Source organism: Theobroma umbraticum, unplaced genomic scaffold, assembly GCF_002168275.2.
Source record: "Theobroma umbraticum cultivar Fairchild unplaced genomic scaffold, ASM216827v3 scaffold_44.0, whole genome shotgun sequence".
Lineage (NCBI taxonomy): Eukaryota > Viridiplantae > Streptophyta > Magnoliopsida > Malvales > Malvaceae > Theobroma > Theobroma umbraticum.
Window position 1 is genome coordinate 3,308,187 of NW_018397255.1, and position 15,862 is coordinate 3,324,048.

A 15,862-nucleotide genomic window follows, 5' to 3' on the forward strand; every position below is an offset into this window, starting at 1 on the left:
CTGAAATACACGGTCTCATGTATAAGCAACATTGCGGCCCTCAGAAGGTACAGTGAGCCCCAAAAAGGCAATGGTGATTGGGTTGGACATGGCCCGTAAACTGGAAATGGGCTCCCAAGGTTTAGCCCTAAAAGACTAAAACCTGACCTTCTTCTCCGCACCCTGTCCACTGTCCGGCAACCGAGTCCCTTCATCACCCGAGAGAAGAAAGAACACTCCTCCAATTCAGTTGAAAGTAGAAGCTCTCTAATTTTGCCAACATCTTCAGAGAAATGTTAAGAGCCCTGTCTTTGACACGAACCTGCCTCAGGTCCCGATGTCAGTCCCTCTCCCACCGACCTTCTCCTTCTCCATTTTCCGTTCTCTCTTCACCATACTCAACTTCAAAGCAGCAAAACAGAGGGACTGAAGATGACCAATACACCACCGTTTCAGTTTTCAACAGGGACCCAACTGACCCACCTCGGCTCTTCCTCGTCCAGCCCCGTCTCCGTCCCGCCACTTTCTTGCAGGCTAAGCTCAACGAGGCTCTTTGTCTAGCTAATTCCCTCGAGGAACAGCGTGGTGGGTACTTCGACACTGATTTCTTCGACAAGGAGTTGCCTCCTCATGTTGTTGTCCAAAACCCTTCTCTTATATCTTCCAAAATCCGCCCAGGTATCAAAAATCTTTTGGTATTTTCCTTTTTGACTCTTTTTCACTTAGGGAACATTTAGTTGTTAATTTTTACTACTTCCTCATTGTTTACGATAATGAAAGGGAAAAATGTGTGTTAATACAGAAGGAACATTTTCAAACATTTCTTAGTTTCAAATTTGTTTCTTGAGTAACAATAAAATTACGTTACAATTGAATTATTTGTTTATTTTTTTTCAAACTTGATTTGAAATGTTATTATATATGGAAAAGTAAGTAGTCAATGTAATTGTAAAACAGTGCTTACTATCTTGTACTCGATTCAGTTTTGGCTTGTTTTGGGTTGCTTGATTAATTGCCTTTCGATTTTATTGAAAAGCTATTCTTTTTGGGTGTTTTAGCTTTGTTAATTATGTTTTTAGACACTTTTTCAATATTTTGTTCTTGAATTCTGTTTTATTTTATTTCTAGACACGTATTTTGGACCTGGAACTGTACAAAACATCAAATGCCATTTGAATGCTGTCGAGTCCAAGGCAAGGAGCTTCGTATAATCTTTCTTCTTATCTTTGCAGTGGCATAGCCAGAATTTTTGCTGGGGTCATACTCATATACTAATTCACATAATATAAACACATACTTTTTAACATTGTATTATTAAAAACACTTTGCATTAAATCTAAAAACTTTAAATATTCAAAAAGACTTAGTATATTATATATTACTTCCAAAAGTTCTTTTTCACAATGAGATACTTTACCATGCAGTCACGCCTATGATATAATCATCCTTGAATATTACAAATTATGTTGGGTATTATTTAGTTATTACTTTTGTTATTTACATATTGCTTTGCAAAACATGTGTTTAGATACCAGAATAAACAAATGATTCTCATTAGAAAGAATTAAAATTAATCTTTGTGCATAATAAAATGCATGATTTTACTCTTATTAAGAACAATTATATTTGAATATACGTCACCTTTCACATTTTAATCAAATAACTAATTAATATATAGTCAAATTTATGCAAATTAAAAGACTGTTTAACATAAAGCTACATATTACTTATTGTCAATATAAAAATGGATGAAAACTCTTTATGTTTGACCCCCTTTCTTTATGTTTTTATTTAATTTGAGCGGGTTCAATACAAAAAATTTACAAAAATTTTACTACATATATATATATATATATATAACCTAACTTTTTAAAAATTGACCCCACTAACCACTATGTTGCTACGCCCCTGGTTCTTTATCATGAGTGAATGATTTTCATGGAACTGTGGAAGCCTTATCTATAACAATATGATTTTACTAGGATGAAGTTGATGCTGTCTTCGTCAATACCATTCTGTCTGGAATACAGCAACGTAATTTGGAGGCAAGTAATGGCTGCCTACTTTCTTTCAGTCTTTTGGTGGCAAGGCCAACTCAAGCTATAGTCCCACGTGCTTGGGTAATATATTTTCTTGTTTTCCATTTTCAATGACAGCGAAGTTGGGGCAAACCTGTGTTAGATCGCGTGGGCCTTATAATAGAAATATTCAATGCTCATGCACATACAAAGGAGGCAAAGTTACAGGTGCAGTTCCTGCCTTTACTTGGCATGACATTGCATTTTGAATTCCTCTATTTGTTTTCTCTTAAACTGGTTTATGCACTTATTTATCATCCAATTAGGTTTACGATGGAACCTAGAAATCAGGAGGTTGTCCTTTTAATATTTTGCAGGCAGAATTAGCAGCTCTTATGTACAAGAAGAGTAGGCTTGTTCGTGTACGTGGAGCAGACGGACGCTATACTTTTGGAGTTACTGGAGAAGCTGAAGTTGTTAGTGCAAGAGGGTGAGGCCTGAATTTCTTGTAGAATAGGACTGGACTGTAAAACTTGTGAACATTTGTATGTATAGCGTATATTCGAGTGAAATCCAAGATGATTTGAATACATCTGACCATAATTCAAGTTGTTTCTGATTCTTATTATGAAGCCAAAAGACCTGATCTAAACTAGTTCTTTCTCTCTCTGGTTTTGTCTTGCTCTTGCACAAATTCTTTGATGTGTTTCTTTAACTTAACTAAAATAAAAAAAAATAATAAACACTATATAAATTGAGAACAACGTAAAAAATGCAAAGCTTTACTGGGCGAGATCATGGATCATGATGTATTCATTTTGGCCAATCTTCTCTTTCAATAGTTGAAATCTTACCATGATTCAAATAATTTTTTTGTAAACAATTATCAATCCATAGAATGATTTTGAAAATGGATAGTTATTGATTGCAGGAGAGGAAGTGGGGGTCGTGGTTTCATCAGTGGTGCTGGAGAAACTGAACTGCAGCTTCAACGCCGAAGGTTTGCTCTTCATACTAATTTCATAATGATTTCTTGTTACCATCTTGTGTACAAAATTATTGTATGAAACTGTCACTGGTACTTATTTATAAATTTTTGATGAGTTGCATATTATGTAGCTTTTGTGTGGTTGTTATGAGCCACAAATACAATTGTAAATATTTGTGATTTCTAATCTTGATGTGTCGGAATCTCTTTTCTTGATGGGCAATATCTGTTTATTGTTATTATTATTATTATTTCGCCATTGGCTTCCCCTCCTTCGTAGCCCAATACTATTTAACAATGTCTGTACTTCTGATACTTAAGTTAATGGGAGCTTAAGGTATTGTACTTTAGCATTGCCTTGTTGGTTGTTCCTTTCTTTCTAAGATGGTTGTATGAATGAAATGCTTGTTATTTTATCAGAGGTCTCAAGCTATCCATAACAATGAATATTTTATTAATTCCCTCTCCTCACACCCCAATTTTTGGATCTGATTATGGGGATGGGGCATGTTTCAATCTCTATAGGATATTGCATTTTCATATATGAAAAAAAAGCTAGGTACTTGTCATGGTCTTTGTCATCATAATACATTTTAACTTTGTGTGTGTTTATACTGGAACTTAATCACAGAATCTTGGAACGGCGGAGTCATTTGTTAACCCAGATTGAAGAGGTTCGCCGTACTCGAGCTGTGCAACGTGCAGCTCGCAAGAGACGAGGTGGACTTGATGGTCAAGGTTTAGCTACTGTTGCTGTTGTAGGGTACACAAATGCTGTAGGTGGCCATAATCTGACCAGAACTTCACCTTTTAACTACCATGCAAACAAGTTAGAACTTCCTATGTTTTTCTTTTCTACCCTTTTCTCTTGCTAAACATTTTCCCTATTTTCTCAATTAACAGGGGAAATCTACATTGATTAGTGCCCTCTCAGATAGTGATCTGTATAGTGATGCAAGGTATATCTATCCTTAAAACATTGCTCATTAAAGTTAGATTCCTTGTTATAGGAGGGTGAATGTTTTTGCATAATTGGAGGCATTGACTTTGTGCAGATTGTTTGCAACATTGGATGCTAGATTAAAAGGTGTTGTTCTTCCTTCAGGGTGAGATGATCCACATCAAATCTAATTATACTTTCCCTCAAATTTTGACACATGAAGATGAACATTTCATTTTAACTATTGATGAGAATAAAATCTCATTCTTCATAAATATGCATATAATAATTCAGGAGGAAAGTACTTCTTAGTGATACTGTGGGATTCATATCAGATTTGCCTGTGCAGGTAACTGAGAAGCATGTGTATATGTGCCACTGATCCCTTTTTTTTCCTTTGCTATTTTTGGTCTTCTATCATCTTTTTTAGAATTGGAATTTTGCTCTTGCAGTTGGTTGAAGCATTTCATTCAACCTTGGAAGAGGTGGTGGAGGCTGACCTCCTTGTGGTATGACTGGATAACCTGTCCTCTTTTTTCTTTTTCAAAAAAAAATTATTTACTTGTGTGCTGCCATTCAGACATTTTCTTATCTGATCTTTTCAGATTCTTTTATAGTTCCTGTTTCTGATGTTATGGTCATCTTTTGTCAATCAAAGCTGAGTAGGACCAGTCAGCAGTATCTTGTTTGTAGAGTTTCTCTCTGCCCCTTAAAAAAAATCCCGAACTTACATTTTTTGTATGCTGTGGAAGCAAGGAACCTTAGGAAATGATTCCAAATAGATTTCGTTCTGAAACAGTTGAGAAGATAGTATCTTGTTTAAAGAATACTGATAGCTGTCTCTCAGTCTTGCCCTCTTTCACTGGGTTTGGCCCAGTGGCTTATCCTTCTCTGGGAGCAGTTGCGTTTGCCAATGCTCCTACAGCCCAGATATATCCTCTCTAAGAGTTCTATTTATCATGCAAATCAAGGCTTTGTTATTACTTACTATTATTGTTGCTGAATTGCTGTTGTTTTTAGTGGTCGATTTCTAAAAGAATTTTTGCTCATATGATCAAATAGTTTAAGTAAATCCAATTAGTAAGCTCTGATGCACAATAATTGAAAGATGATCAGTGTAGACTTGTATGCATCATTATTCAATTATCTCTTCTTTGGGTAGACAAGTTTATATGAAATCATCCCTCAAATCAGAGAAAATCAGGATTGGTGTGTCCTTCAGATAGCTGATGAATTTTTCCAAATATTTCTGCAGCATGTAATAGACTGCACTGCACCTAATCTTGATGAGCATCGTTCCACGGTGTTGCAAGTTCTTCGGCAAATTGGAGTGTCAGAGGAAACGCTTCAGAACATGATTGAAGTCTGGAACAAGGTACTTTAATACATTTTTTACCTCTCCTCCCTCCAAATATTTAAAAGGAAAAAAAAAATCAAGAAGATATTTACTAATTTTGCAATCTGTTCAGATTGATTATGAAGAAGAAGTGGGTGCTGATGTATATATTGATGATGGTGAGGAAGATGCTGAGATCAGCAATTTCTCGGGAGCAGAAGACGGCAAGACTAACAGTTCTTCAGAAGTTGAAGATTGTAACATGGCATCCGAGTCATTAGATGGGAAGTCAGTTGATAATTGTGTTGCCGGTAATGCTGATGCTGATGGTAGTGATGTATTTAAGCCTTCACCTGGAGACCTTCAAGAGACCATGGATGACAAGCAAGGCGATTACTCTGACGGCTGGCTGTTGTCAGGGGATGACTCTGCAGATGACTACTGGAATACCCTGAATGACCGACAAACTGAGACCTCTAATGACTGGATGCTGGAAAAAGATTCTCAATCCCAATCTCAGCATGTTCCACAGGTCAAAGTATCTGCCCTAACTGGAGTAGGCTTGCAAGAACTGTTGGAAATCATTGATGATAGGCTTAAGGTGCATGATGATAAACTAAAGTCTCAAAATGTAGAGGAGTGCAGTTTCTTTGATCGAAAATGGAGGCCCCCTCGTAAAGAAGATGAACAGGTAGCAATTGAACAATGATAACAGCAGGCAATTCATATTCTCGACCGCGGTTAGTCTTAGCAATCATCACAATACAGTTGAAACCGCTGTGTGGCATGGATGATGAATAAGCCAGAGAAACTTCAGACAATTATTTTCCCTTGCTGGAGTATAGGGGAAGAATGTGAGAATTTCCTAAGCAAGAGTTGTAAGGGCGTGATATTTCAGGATACTCAAATTATGGGGCATATCAAGAATAACATTTCAGGATGAAGCTTGTTCTAAGGGCGTGATATTTTGGTTGAAGCTCACTTTTGTACCTGGGCAGGGGGAAAACATCTGTTTCCCTTCCTTCTTAATGGAATTCCTCTCATACCTTCCAAAAAAATAAGAAAAAAAAAAACAATAAAAGCGACTTGCCAAATACATAAGTCACTTTTGCAGATTGAACAAAGTGGATGGAAGGTCAGATCAATTATTCCGTTATTACAATTAACCAAAGTACATATCCACCATGCATCCCTCCATAAATATAGCTGAAAATGAAATAAAGGCAAGCTTTTGCCGATAAAGGGTCGCCTGCCACTACAAACTCCAGCTAGCGGCAACTAAACCAACAACGATCTTCCATCCAGTGTCACAATACGCAATGAGTGCAGTAATTATTCAACTTTTATCAATCTTTTTTGTCATATAGTGTCTTCCTAATGCTATTTTCACACAAATTAATCATCGATGAGAGTTTTCAATTTTGGGTCCAGGTGTTGTTCTTCTATAAAGGATTTTAAAATTTTTTATTGGTCTTTTGTTTTTTTTTATCTTTTTTGGGTTTTATTAAGCTTTATAAAAAAAATAAAGACATTTTATAGTAGTGTTAGTTATACTGATAATCTTTTTCTCAACGACGTCGTATTCCTTACCGACGCGCTGATAACTGTATCACAAAAGCGCTCCGTATAATGGCAACCCATATTTCTCACACGCGGATCTTAGCTGGGGCAAAATAAAAAATGCCAAAGCCAAACAGTGAAAATACTGCGTATCTGAGTCCCTTTCACACTTGATTTATTAAACTCCTTTGTAGTCTGTACTCTTTTTTAATACTAGCAAATGGCTTTAAATTCCTACTTAATCGAGTGCTAGACGAAAAAAGCGAAAACCAGGGCAAAACGACACTCAAAACACATCCACAGATCTAAGATCCAAAATCCAAATGCCCATTTCCAATTTCTCCCTCTAAGGTGAACTTCCGTTCTCTCTCTCGCTCCTCTGTCTTCCTGTATTTTCGTTTTGATCTCTTTTTTAGTTTCATTATTTCCTCCATTTTATCTAATATCCAAAGCTTTCTCATGCTTTGGATCTGCTTTCGTTTCGGTGTTTGTTTCGTTTTTTTTTTTTTCAGTTCTCATTTTGATTGTTTGGCAATGAATTTAATGTTTGTTCTTTCGATGAAGAAACTAAAATTTTGTGTAAATCTGATGTTTGTTTGGACAGTGTAAATAGTAATAACAAATTTTTAGAAGAGAGTAGCAACCAACCATGTCAAGGAGGCAAGTAAGTTCCACGCGCCGCTTTGTCGACAGCGGAAACTTTCCCTTCGCTGGAGCTTTACATTCCAAATCCCGATCTTCTCCCATTTTATCCATCGGTCTTGTCATTGTGGTATATCCGTCTATCTATCTTCTTCTTTCTTCAAATTTTTATTATTTTTAAAAGGGAAATTAATTGAGGTAGCAATTGTTTTTTTAATTAACTTTCAGGGAGCAATCCTTCTTATTGGCTATGCCTATAGTGGCTCAGGTATTCTTTAAATTATTTATTTATTAAATATGTTTACCAGAATTTCTTATTTGGATTTACTTGCTTCGTGGTTTAACATGCTGATCTTATTACTTCAAATAATTGGCCATAATAATCTTTTTTGGGGTATACAGGTAAATTCCGAGGTGAAGCAGTTAGTCGGATTGAAGGTAAAGTTTGTTTTCCCTTATTCCTCATTGGATTTGATTTTCAGAAGTGAATGAATAGGGAAGTTACTGTTTTTATTTGATTCTTATGAGCTTTTTGGTGCGATGTCTCTTTAGAACTACTTAACTACTTAGTGGATTCACTAATGCTATATTTGGAACATGAATTTGGATTTGGTTTATGATATAAATTGTGAGGATGAATGCACCCATTACGTAAAAATTAGTTAAGATTTGAAAAACCTATGTATTTGAGAGGTTGTAAGAAGATTATGATGAAAGTCATGCATTTGAAAATAATGATGAAAGTCATGCTTTAATGTGTTTCATCACCCAATTTATGCGAAATTTGAAATCTAAAAATCCGGTCTCCCAAATTCAAGTTTAGGCCTGCAACCTTAATAATTTGGAGAACATCATCAGGTAGTTTAGCATGTCTGTAAGATCACCAAATTCATCGGAGATTATATTTTGGATACAAATCTTAGAGCCTTGCTTCAGCATCTCATTGTTGTCAGTCTTATTTTCCTTTGATATACTAGAATTGCCATGCTTTGGAAATGGTATGTTTTCATTAAGTGTAACGTTCCAAAATTTAATTAATTTTCTTTTTATTTTTTATAGGTGACTATTCATGCACTCTAGAAGTTCAGAGGGCAATACCTTATTTAAAGAAGGCATATGGTGACAGCATGCACAAGGTTTTGCATGTAGGCCCTGATACCTGTTCAGTGGTCTCTAAACTTTTGAAAGAAGAGGAAACAGAAGCCTGGGGTGTGGAACCATATGACATAGAGGATGCTGAAGCAAATTGCAAGAGTCTTGTGCGCAAGGGCGTTGTACGTGTGGCAGATATCAAGTTCCCTCTTCCCTATAGGCCAAAGTCGTTTTCTCTTGTTATTGTGTCAGATGCCCTTGATTACTTGTCTCCAAAATACCTGAACAAGACTCTTCCTGAGTTGGCAAGGGTGGCCTCTGATGGTCTAGTTATTTTTGCAGGTAATCTCTTACTCTTTTAAGTTACATATAAATTATAAAATAAAAGTTAGGCAGAGAAATGCTGATATAGAGATATATTGGTTTATGAAGATAACTGTTTCACAGATGGAAAAATGTTTCTGATGTAACTACATGATAACCACAGTATTACTATTTAGAACACTTTCCTAGAGTATAGGTGCAGCCATGAGTGGTTTTTAGATGGATGTAGTACATATTCCCTTTGTGTTCTTTGTCAAACTGTAGATTCATGCAGCTTTTTACTCGCTGTGTTTGATCCTTTCTTTTGGTTTATTTGAATTTTAACAGCTTTCTTTTTCATGTTCAGGTTACCCGGGTCATCAGAGGGCTAAAGTGGCAGAATTATCCAAATTTGGGCGGCCGGTCAGTCTCTATCAACTCCTTACAACAAGGGGATTTGAAATTGAAATAGGCCACAGTATCTCTTTTAACTTTCATTTGATCAAAATTTTCACACCATTTTTGTTTTAGTGAGTCTTGTTTCTGGATATTGATATTATCATATTCCTGTTGGTTCTTTAGTCGGACTTTCAGTTACAGAATAAATAGTTGATCTGACCAAAGTATTGATGAGATTTTGTTGTGCTTAGTCAGAACTTGAAGTAGTCTAAAATGTTCAGCAAGAAAGAGGTCCCAAAGTTTGGACTTTGGTTGCATTTATCACTAAATTAGGGCTTGATTGATAAATTTGAAGTTTTGAGATAGTCTGGTGGGAACAAAGAAATATAAAAGGATATGCACATGCATTATTACCAAAGAGGTTGGGAGTTCATGTAATTTTTTCCATTTACTCCATTTGTGATCTTTGTTTCTGAATTTATCATTTAGCAGTAACTTTAAAGTGCCAAGTTGACCTTATCAATTATCATTAACATATCTGTTTCATTTGTGAAGGCCAAAATGCGGAGTTCATCTTGGTGGATTCGCTTTTTTGTCCAGACTAGCTTAGAAGAAAATGAAGCTGCCATTAAGAAGTTTGAGCAGGCTGCATCGAAGAAGTCATTCCAGTCAGCTTGTCAAGTGTTCCACCTCAATCCATACCACTGATAAAAGAGAAATTCATTAAGATAAAATTTTCATTAATTCTGTTTGTCATGCATTAGAAGGCGAAGTAAAATATCTTCAGCTCTCATATGAAATATAGCCAGTCGGGTAACTAAATTTGGTTAAGAGATGTTGTTGACATCACCTAGTGTTGTGCCCTTAACATTACAAAGTTGATATTTATTAATTTAATTGATAAGAATTTTACTGTTATTAGTTATCACACATGCATTTAATTTACTTTATTAAATAACTGTGGAGAATGCAACTCTTTTACCAGTATTTGTTTCCACACATGCATTTTTATTTAGCTTTGGACCTGTCTGTAGAAAGTTTCTTAGCTCATGAAATAGGGGACGGAACTCTTTCTCTTCCCATAAACCCTGCTTTTCTCCTCCGTGTTTGGTTTCAAAGCTCCATGGTTTACTTGTTAGGATGTCCTTATAAACATATGCAATTATAGAATTTTGATTTATCCAAATTTTGCTTTAGTCTCAGAATTGCAAGAGTTCCTTGTTGATGATGCATTTTTGGTTACACGAGGATACCAAAAAATTCATAATCTGTGATCCAACCCTTCAATAAAATATTTTGGATTCCTATAATAAAAATCAGTCGTCGCACGTTTTACAATCATCGGCCCGACAATTCGTAACAAGGAATCAATGAATAGATAGTTACAGGTTAGGGAATTGGAGTTTGTGGTCACTGGCAGCCGAGTCTAAAAGCATTACCAATAATCCCCGCAAGAACACTTCCCATCCTTGAAGCAATGAAACCGACGGGTATCCCTTACAGTGATTTCCCTCCCAGCAATGGCAGAAATAAACTTGATGGCATTATGGCAGTCTCCACATATTCTCAGGTTTTTAATCACAAGAATAGGCTCCCCATCTTTCGTTGAAAGCAGCCCAAATGCAACAGCTAGCTTCTCGCTATGCTGACCCAACCTTATCTCCTTCTCTCCAGGCTCTATCTCGTCATCCTTGACCAAAGTCCATCTCAGATCGGGAACATAGCCAGCTAGCCTCATCTTCTTCCCCATCTCCTCCTCCAAGTAATCGTAAATTTCTTTGATCATCGGGTGTGAAATATCTTCAGCCACAAACACATGAATTCTTTTATTCACCTCAATCCAACTACAACCTGGTTTCTTCCTTACGCCTCTGTCTCGCATAAGCTTTCTAACTGTAGCCACCTCTTCCCATTTGCCGCTGCTGGCATACATATTTGCAAGCATGACATAAGGTACAGCATTTGAAGGTTCCAGCTGAAGAAGCTGGTTTGCGGCCTTTGATGCTAGTTCTATGTTTCCGTGCATTTTAGAAGCACTAAGCAGTGCAGCCCAACCAATTGAGCCAGGGCTAAATGGCATAGTCTCTATAAGCCTCTCAGCTTCACGTAGCTTGCCTGCTCGACCCAAAAGATCAATCACACATGAATAGTGTTCCACTTCTGGTTCAATTCCAAATTTTTCCTTCATAATGTTGAAAAACTTCTGACCGTCCTCAAGTTTTCCTGTGTGAGCACATGCTGAGAGAACAGAAATGAAGGTTATGCTCGTAGGGGAAATATTTCGCTCCAGCATCTGCTCAAAAAGAAGTAATGACTCCTTCCCAATTCCATGTTGTGCATAACCAGCAATCATTGAATTCAAAGAGACAGTATTATGCTCTGGCATCCTATCAAACAACCGTCTTGCATCCTGAAGATTTCCACATTTTGAGTACATAGCAACCAGGGCATTATGGACTTGAATTCGATTAGGGATTTCAGATTTGATAGTTAGTGCATGAATCTGTCTTCCCTGAGAAGGAGATGACAAATTGGAGCATGCGCTAATTACATTCACAAAGCTACAATCATCAGGGTGATAACCAACACGTTGCATCTCCTGGAAACACTCAAGAGCCTCCTCAGCAAGCTCCTCATTCAACGAATACCCCGAAATCATAGTGTTCCAAAGAACCAAATCCGGTCCAGAAACCTCTTCAAACACTTTCCTACAATCCGACATACCACCTCCACACTTTGAATACAAATCAATCAAACCACTCCCAACGTGAGCATTTTGATGAAAGCCAGTCTTAATCAACATAGCATGAAATTGAAACCCTCCTAACAAGTCCTTTAAACTAGTAAATGCTGTCAAAACACTGGCCAAAGTAAACATATCAACAACCAATCCTATCCTAACCATTTCCTGAAACAGAGCCAAAGCTTTTGCTCCCTCTTGATGCTGCCCATACGCCACGATCATTGAATTCCACGACACTTCATCTTTACCCTCTCCCATCCCATAAAACACCCGCTTCGCCTCCTCTAAAAGGCCCTCTTTACTATAACATGAAAGCAAGGCATTGTTAACCGAAGCATATGAATCAAACCCACCGAAAACCAGAAAGCAATGCAACTGCCTAAGCAAAAACAAGTCATTTAAACAAGCCGTGATCACCCCGGACAAAGTAAAGCCATCCATTTCAAAACCCAACTCTCTCATTTTTGTAAACAACCCCAATGCAGGTTCAGTCTTACCACAATCTGCATACGCAGAAATGAGAGTGTTATAAGAAACAAGGTCTGGTTGAGGGATTTGATCAAACAGTTGATGGGCAACAAAAGGGAAGGATTCCTTAGCGTAGGCAGCGATGATGGCGTTGAAAGAGAATGTGTTGGGGTCTTGGGTTTGGTGAAAGGCGTAGTGGGCGGCGGCTAAGTGGCCGCATTTGGCGTAGAGAAGGATGAAGTGGTTGGAAAGGTAAGTTGAAGAAGGGATGAGAGATTTGATGTAAAGAGCGTGGAGGGATTTGCCTGGTAAAAGGTTTCTGAGGGTTATGCATGTTTTCAACAGGTTGCGGAAGGTTTGGATGGTCCATGAGATCTGGGTCATTTGCCATCTTTACGTAATAGTTCGTTCATTGCATACAAATACACAACAGGCTAAGGTATGTGTCAACAAAGCCAACAAGTTTAAAGCAAGGTTTATTTAGGCCCTGCAGTGTGAAGTTTGGACCAAGGAGGAGAGGACCATCTAGCCCAATCATGCACCCACTACTCTTTTGTTGGTCTAACCAAGGGAAGAACTTGGGCTAGAGCATGATTTCTCAGCCTAGGCTCATTAAGAAAAAAGCATAAGATCATATCTTCCCACCCTCATTATTGTTTAGAGGACCAAGCAAAGGTTCCGTCACGCCAAGCAATTGGAAATGGAGCATCCAAGTCGTTTTCATAAAGGGTCATGTTCAAAGCCTCCCCACAATTCCCAAATAAGAAGGGAAAAAGAGAAAACATAACAAACGTAGGCGATGGCCCAAAACTAGCTGTTAGGATGTGGAAATGGTTCTAAGTTGGCTTGGGTCCATGAACTCCAAGATTGTCAAACGGGCCTTAATTTGTAACGCATGACAAACGCTGTTTTCCTTTGCACCACTTCATTCCACAAAATTATCAATTTATTGCCATGCTCTCACAAAAAATATAAATTTGCATTATCCAATGTCTGAATTCCCATATATCCGTCTTGGTAAAGATAATTAATACATTCATAAATCATGCTCCCACCCATTTGTTGTAATTTGCTTCATTAGTATACCTATGTCTCACTATGCCAAACCCTCGTATATATCTGAAGTCATGTATTATCACTCTGCTCCATGTATTTTGTTTCCAGGCACACACACCAAAGGCAATTGAACTATATAGTGCCTAAAGTTGGTCCGGAACATATCTTAAATTTCAGAGGAATTTTAGCCTTTCTTTTCATTTTAATTTCAAAATTGCTAGGACATGGACTGTGACTTTTCTTTTTTCTTTTATTACCTATTTCCATGTGACTCATGCATTTACTATCAAATAATTAAATGCGAACAAAATTTAGAGGTGAGATCCATGCATTTACAAATGCACGTAAAAAAAAAAGTATTCATATAATACGATTGTACATAAAAAAAAAAGTACTTACATCATTAAATTCGAGTGTCGTACCAACCCTTATAATTAAATTTTGTTCCCTGATCTATTACCTTCCTATGGAAGTAGGTCAAGAAAAAATAAAAATCCTAGCATGGTAGCTTCTCATTTTGGTTTTTGTTATGGCTCTACCAGATCCCCTATAGGCCATAGGGACAAAAACGTATGTTCATTCCCCAAAATTATAGAATCACTTGTTAACTTTGCATAAAGCAAAGGATAATGACAAGTGACACCCGATTAACACTTCAGCTCTAAAAAAAATGATGGAAACGAGAACTACTTGTAGTGTTTTGAACAGAAACCTGCGGTCTCCCCAAATGGTATGCATTTCAGGCCCAGCATGCATGGCATATTGAAGCGTAGGCCACAATATTGGGGCACCAAATTAAACAATCGCTTTCAAGCTAGGCTGGAGAGGAGTCTCCATCTACCGCGCAATCAGGGCAAGCCGCATGGCCTGGTTGGGATTGTTTTTGATAATGAATGAGTTACTGCAGCCAAATAATTAGAAACAGGCTCATCTGTGAGACCCTTTGATGTGTGAGAGAGATACACTCCATGCTCACACTGTTAACATCTCGACCCACTTGGATACAACTATAGACAAAAAACAATTGTCAAGGGTGTCCTAAAAGGAACAGCCCAAGACTAAGACTTGGTTTTTAAGGGGTCCATTGTCCATGGTCTACAGTTTGTAAAGCAAGTACAGCAAAATCAGACAATGGTGTACAAAACCAAACCGTAGCGTGAATTTCAAAGAGCCTAAATGAACTAAATTTATTGTGTATATAGGGATATAATGGAATGATATGTCAGCTAGGTTTATTTGGCATATCAAATTATACAATGTGAATGAAAGAGAAATGTTGCTTTCTAGTCATTGTTGGATATCTTTGTCGCAAGGTCAATTTGGTTGATGGCAATTAATTGTGGGTGGCCAGATTTCAATGAGTGACGACGAGGATGTATTCTCTAATTATTTTTTAGGATGTTTCTCGGATACTCAGTTACTGATCCGAGTTTGACCTGGTAAATTTATAGGTCAATTTTTCCATCTAGAGTAATTAATCTTTGCTCTCTTTAATTTCTTTGCTTCTTTTTTGGGTGCTTAGGTTCAAATTACATAGTTTCTTGAGTATTTTTTGGTGTAATACAGCCTCAGATAGTCTTTGTTGCGTGGAGAGAAGTAGTTAGTATATGGGATAAGGGGTCAGGGAAGTGTTCCCTGGCACTCGGGAAGCTGTGAAGCTATGAAATAAGGATAGCTGATTAGCATTTTGGATCTCTACCATTAAGATAGATATGTTTAGTCCAATCAAACGACATGAGAATTTATAAACTAAGATGAGTTCAATTAACTATTTCTAAATTGATGCTAAGCATCCTAATTTTTTTTTAAAAATAAAATATCAAAAGATGTGATTGTTGTGATATGATCTCGACATATCACATTTAAAATACCTAATTTATTTACAAATATAACACGTCAAGTGTATTGACAAGACATTCATTTTGTTAAAAAAAAAATAAAAAATGATCATCTTAGATGTAAATAAACTTAGTTGCAATCTCATCAACTTTATTCCTTAGTTTCCCCAATACACTGAAGAACATAGCTGGACATCTTTGGGTTACCATGAATTTAACTAGTGGTAACATCCCCAGACATCTAGTTAATTAGATTAATAATTCTTAATGAGTTGATACTGTTTTAAATTTCTCTGCTTTGAAGTGAGCAGCAAGCCCTGCAGCTCAGAATAGACGTTGTCTTAATTTGAAGAACTTGTAGATCCAACCAAAACTAATGCACGAACATGAAACATCACATCACTTTAACGCTAAGGTTTGCTAAACCTTACCAGACCACTTTGGATAAGAACCATCGAGCCGTTTTTGAGCTTCCAAGAAAACGAAGTTGAATTTATCTA

The 15,862-nt window shown here is 37.0% G+C and overlaps 3 protein-coding genes across 3 annotated transcripts; 2 read left to right on the plus strand and 1 right to left on the minus strand.

Annotated features, from left to right (window-relative positions):
• The first annotated feature begins 177 nt into the window (after nucleotides 1-177).
• LOC110408909 (GTP-binding protein, HflX) lies at nucleotides 178-6,267 on the plus strand. The gene is made up of 13 exons (XM_021418047.1): nucleotides 178-657; nucleotides 1,108-1,172; nucleotides 1,962-2,024; nucleotides 2,136-2,225; nucleotides 2,375-2,487; nucleotides 2,929-2,997; nucleotides 3,617-3,761; nucleotides 3,889-3,944; nucleotides 4,041-4,091; nucleotides 4,220-4,274; nucleotides 4,378-4,434; nucleotides 5,181-5,300; nucleotides 5,395-6,267. The coding sequence occupies exons 1-13, from the start codon at nucleotides 273-275 to the stop codon at nucleotides 5,968-5,970; spliced, it is 1,845 nt and encodes a 614-aa protein (XP_021273722.1). The 5' UTR covers nucleotides 178-272; the 3' UTR covers nucleotides 5,971-6,267.
• A 711-nt stretch (nucleotides 6,268-6,978) lies between these two features.
• Nucleotides 6,979-10,175, plus strand: LOC110408811 (putative pectin methylesterase CGR2). The gene is made up of 7 exons (XM_021417906.2): nucleotides 6,979-7,172; nucleotides 7,426-7,593; nucleotides 7,692-7,731; nucleotides 7,866-7,901; nucleotides 8,523-8,897; nucleotides 9,226-9,281; nucleotides 9,813-10,175. The coding sequence occupies exons 2-7, from the start codon at nucleotides 7,471-7,473 to the stop codon at nucleotides 9,963-9,965; spliced, it is 783 nt and encodes a 260-aa protein (XP_021273581.1). The 5' UTR covers nucleotides 6,979-7,172; nucleotides 7,426-7,470; the 3' UTR covers nucleotides 9,966-10,175.
• Nucleotides 10,176-10,531: 356 nt separating this feature from the next.
• On the minus strand, nucleotides 10,532-12,859 carry LOC110409251 (Pentatricopeptide repeat (PPR) superfamily protein). Its single transcript, XM_021418539.1, has one exon. The coding sequence runs from the start codon at nucleotides 12,850-12,852 to the stop codon at nucleotides 10,693-10,695; it is 2,160 nt and encodes a 719-aa protein (XP_021274214.1). The 5' UTR covers nucleotides 12,853-12,859; the 3' UTR covers nucleotides 10,532-10,692.
• Nucleotides 12,860-15,862: the final 3,003 nt, after the last annotated feature.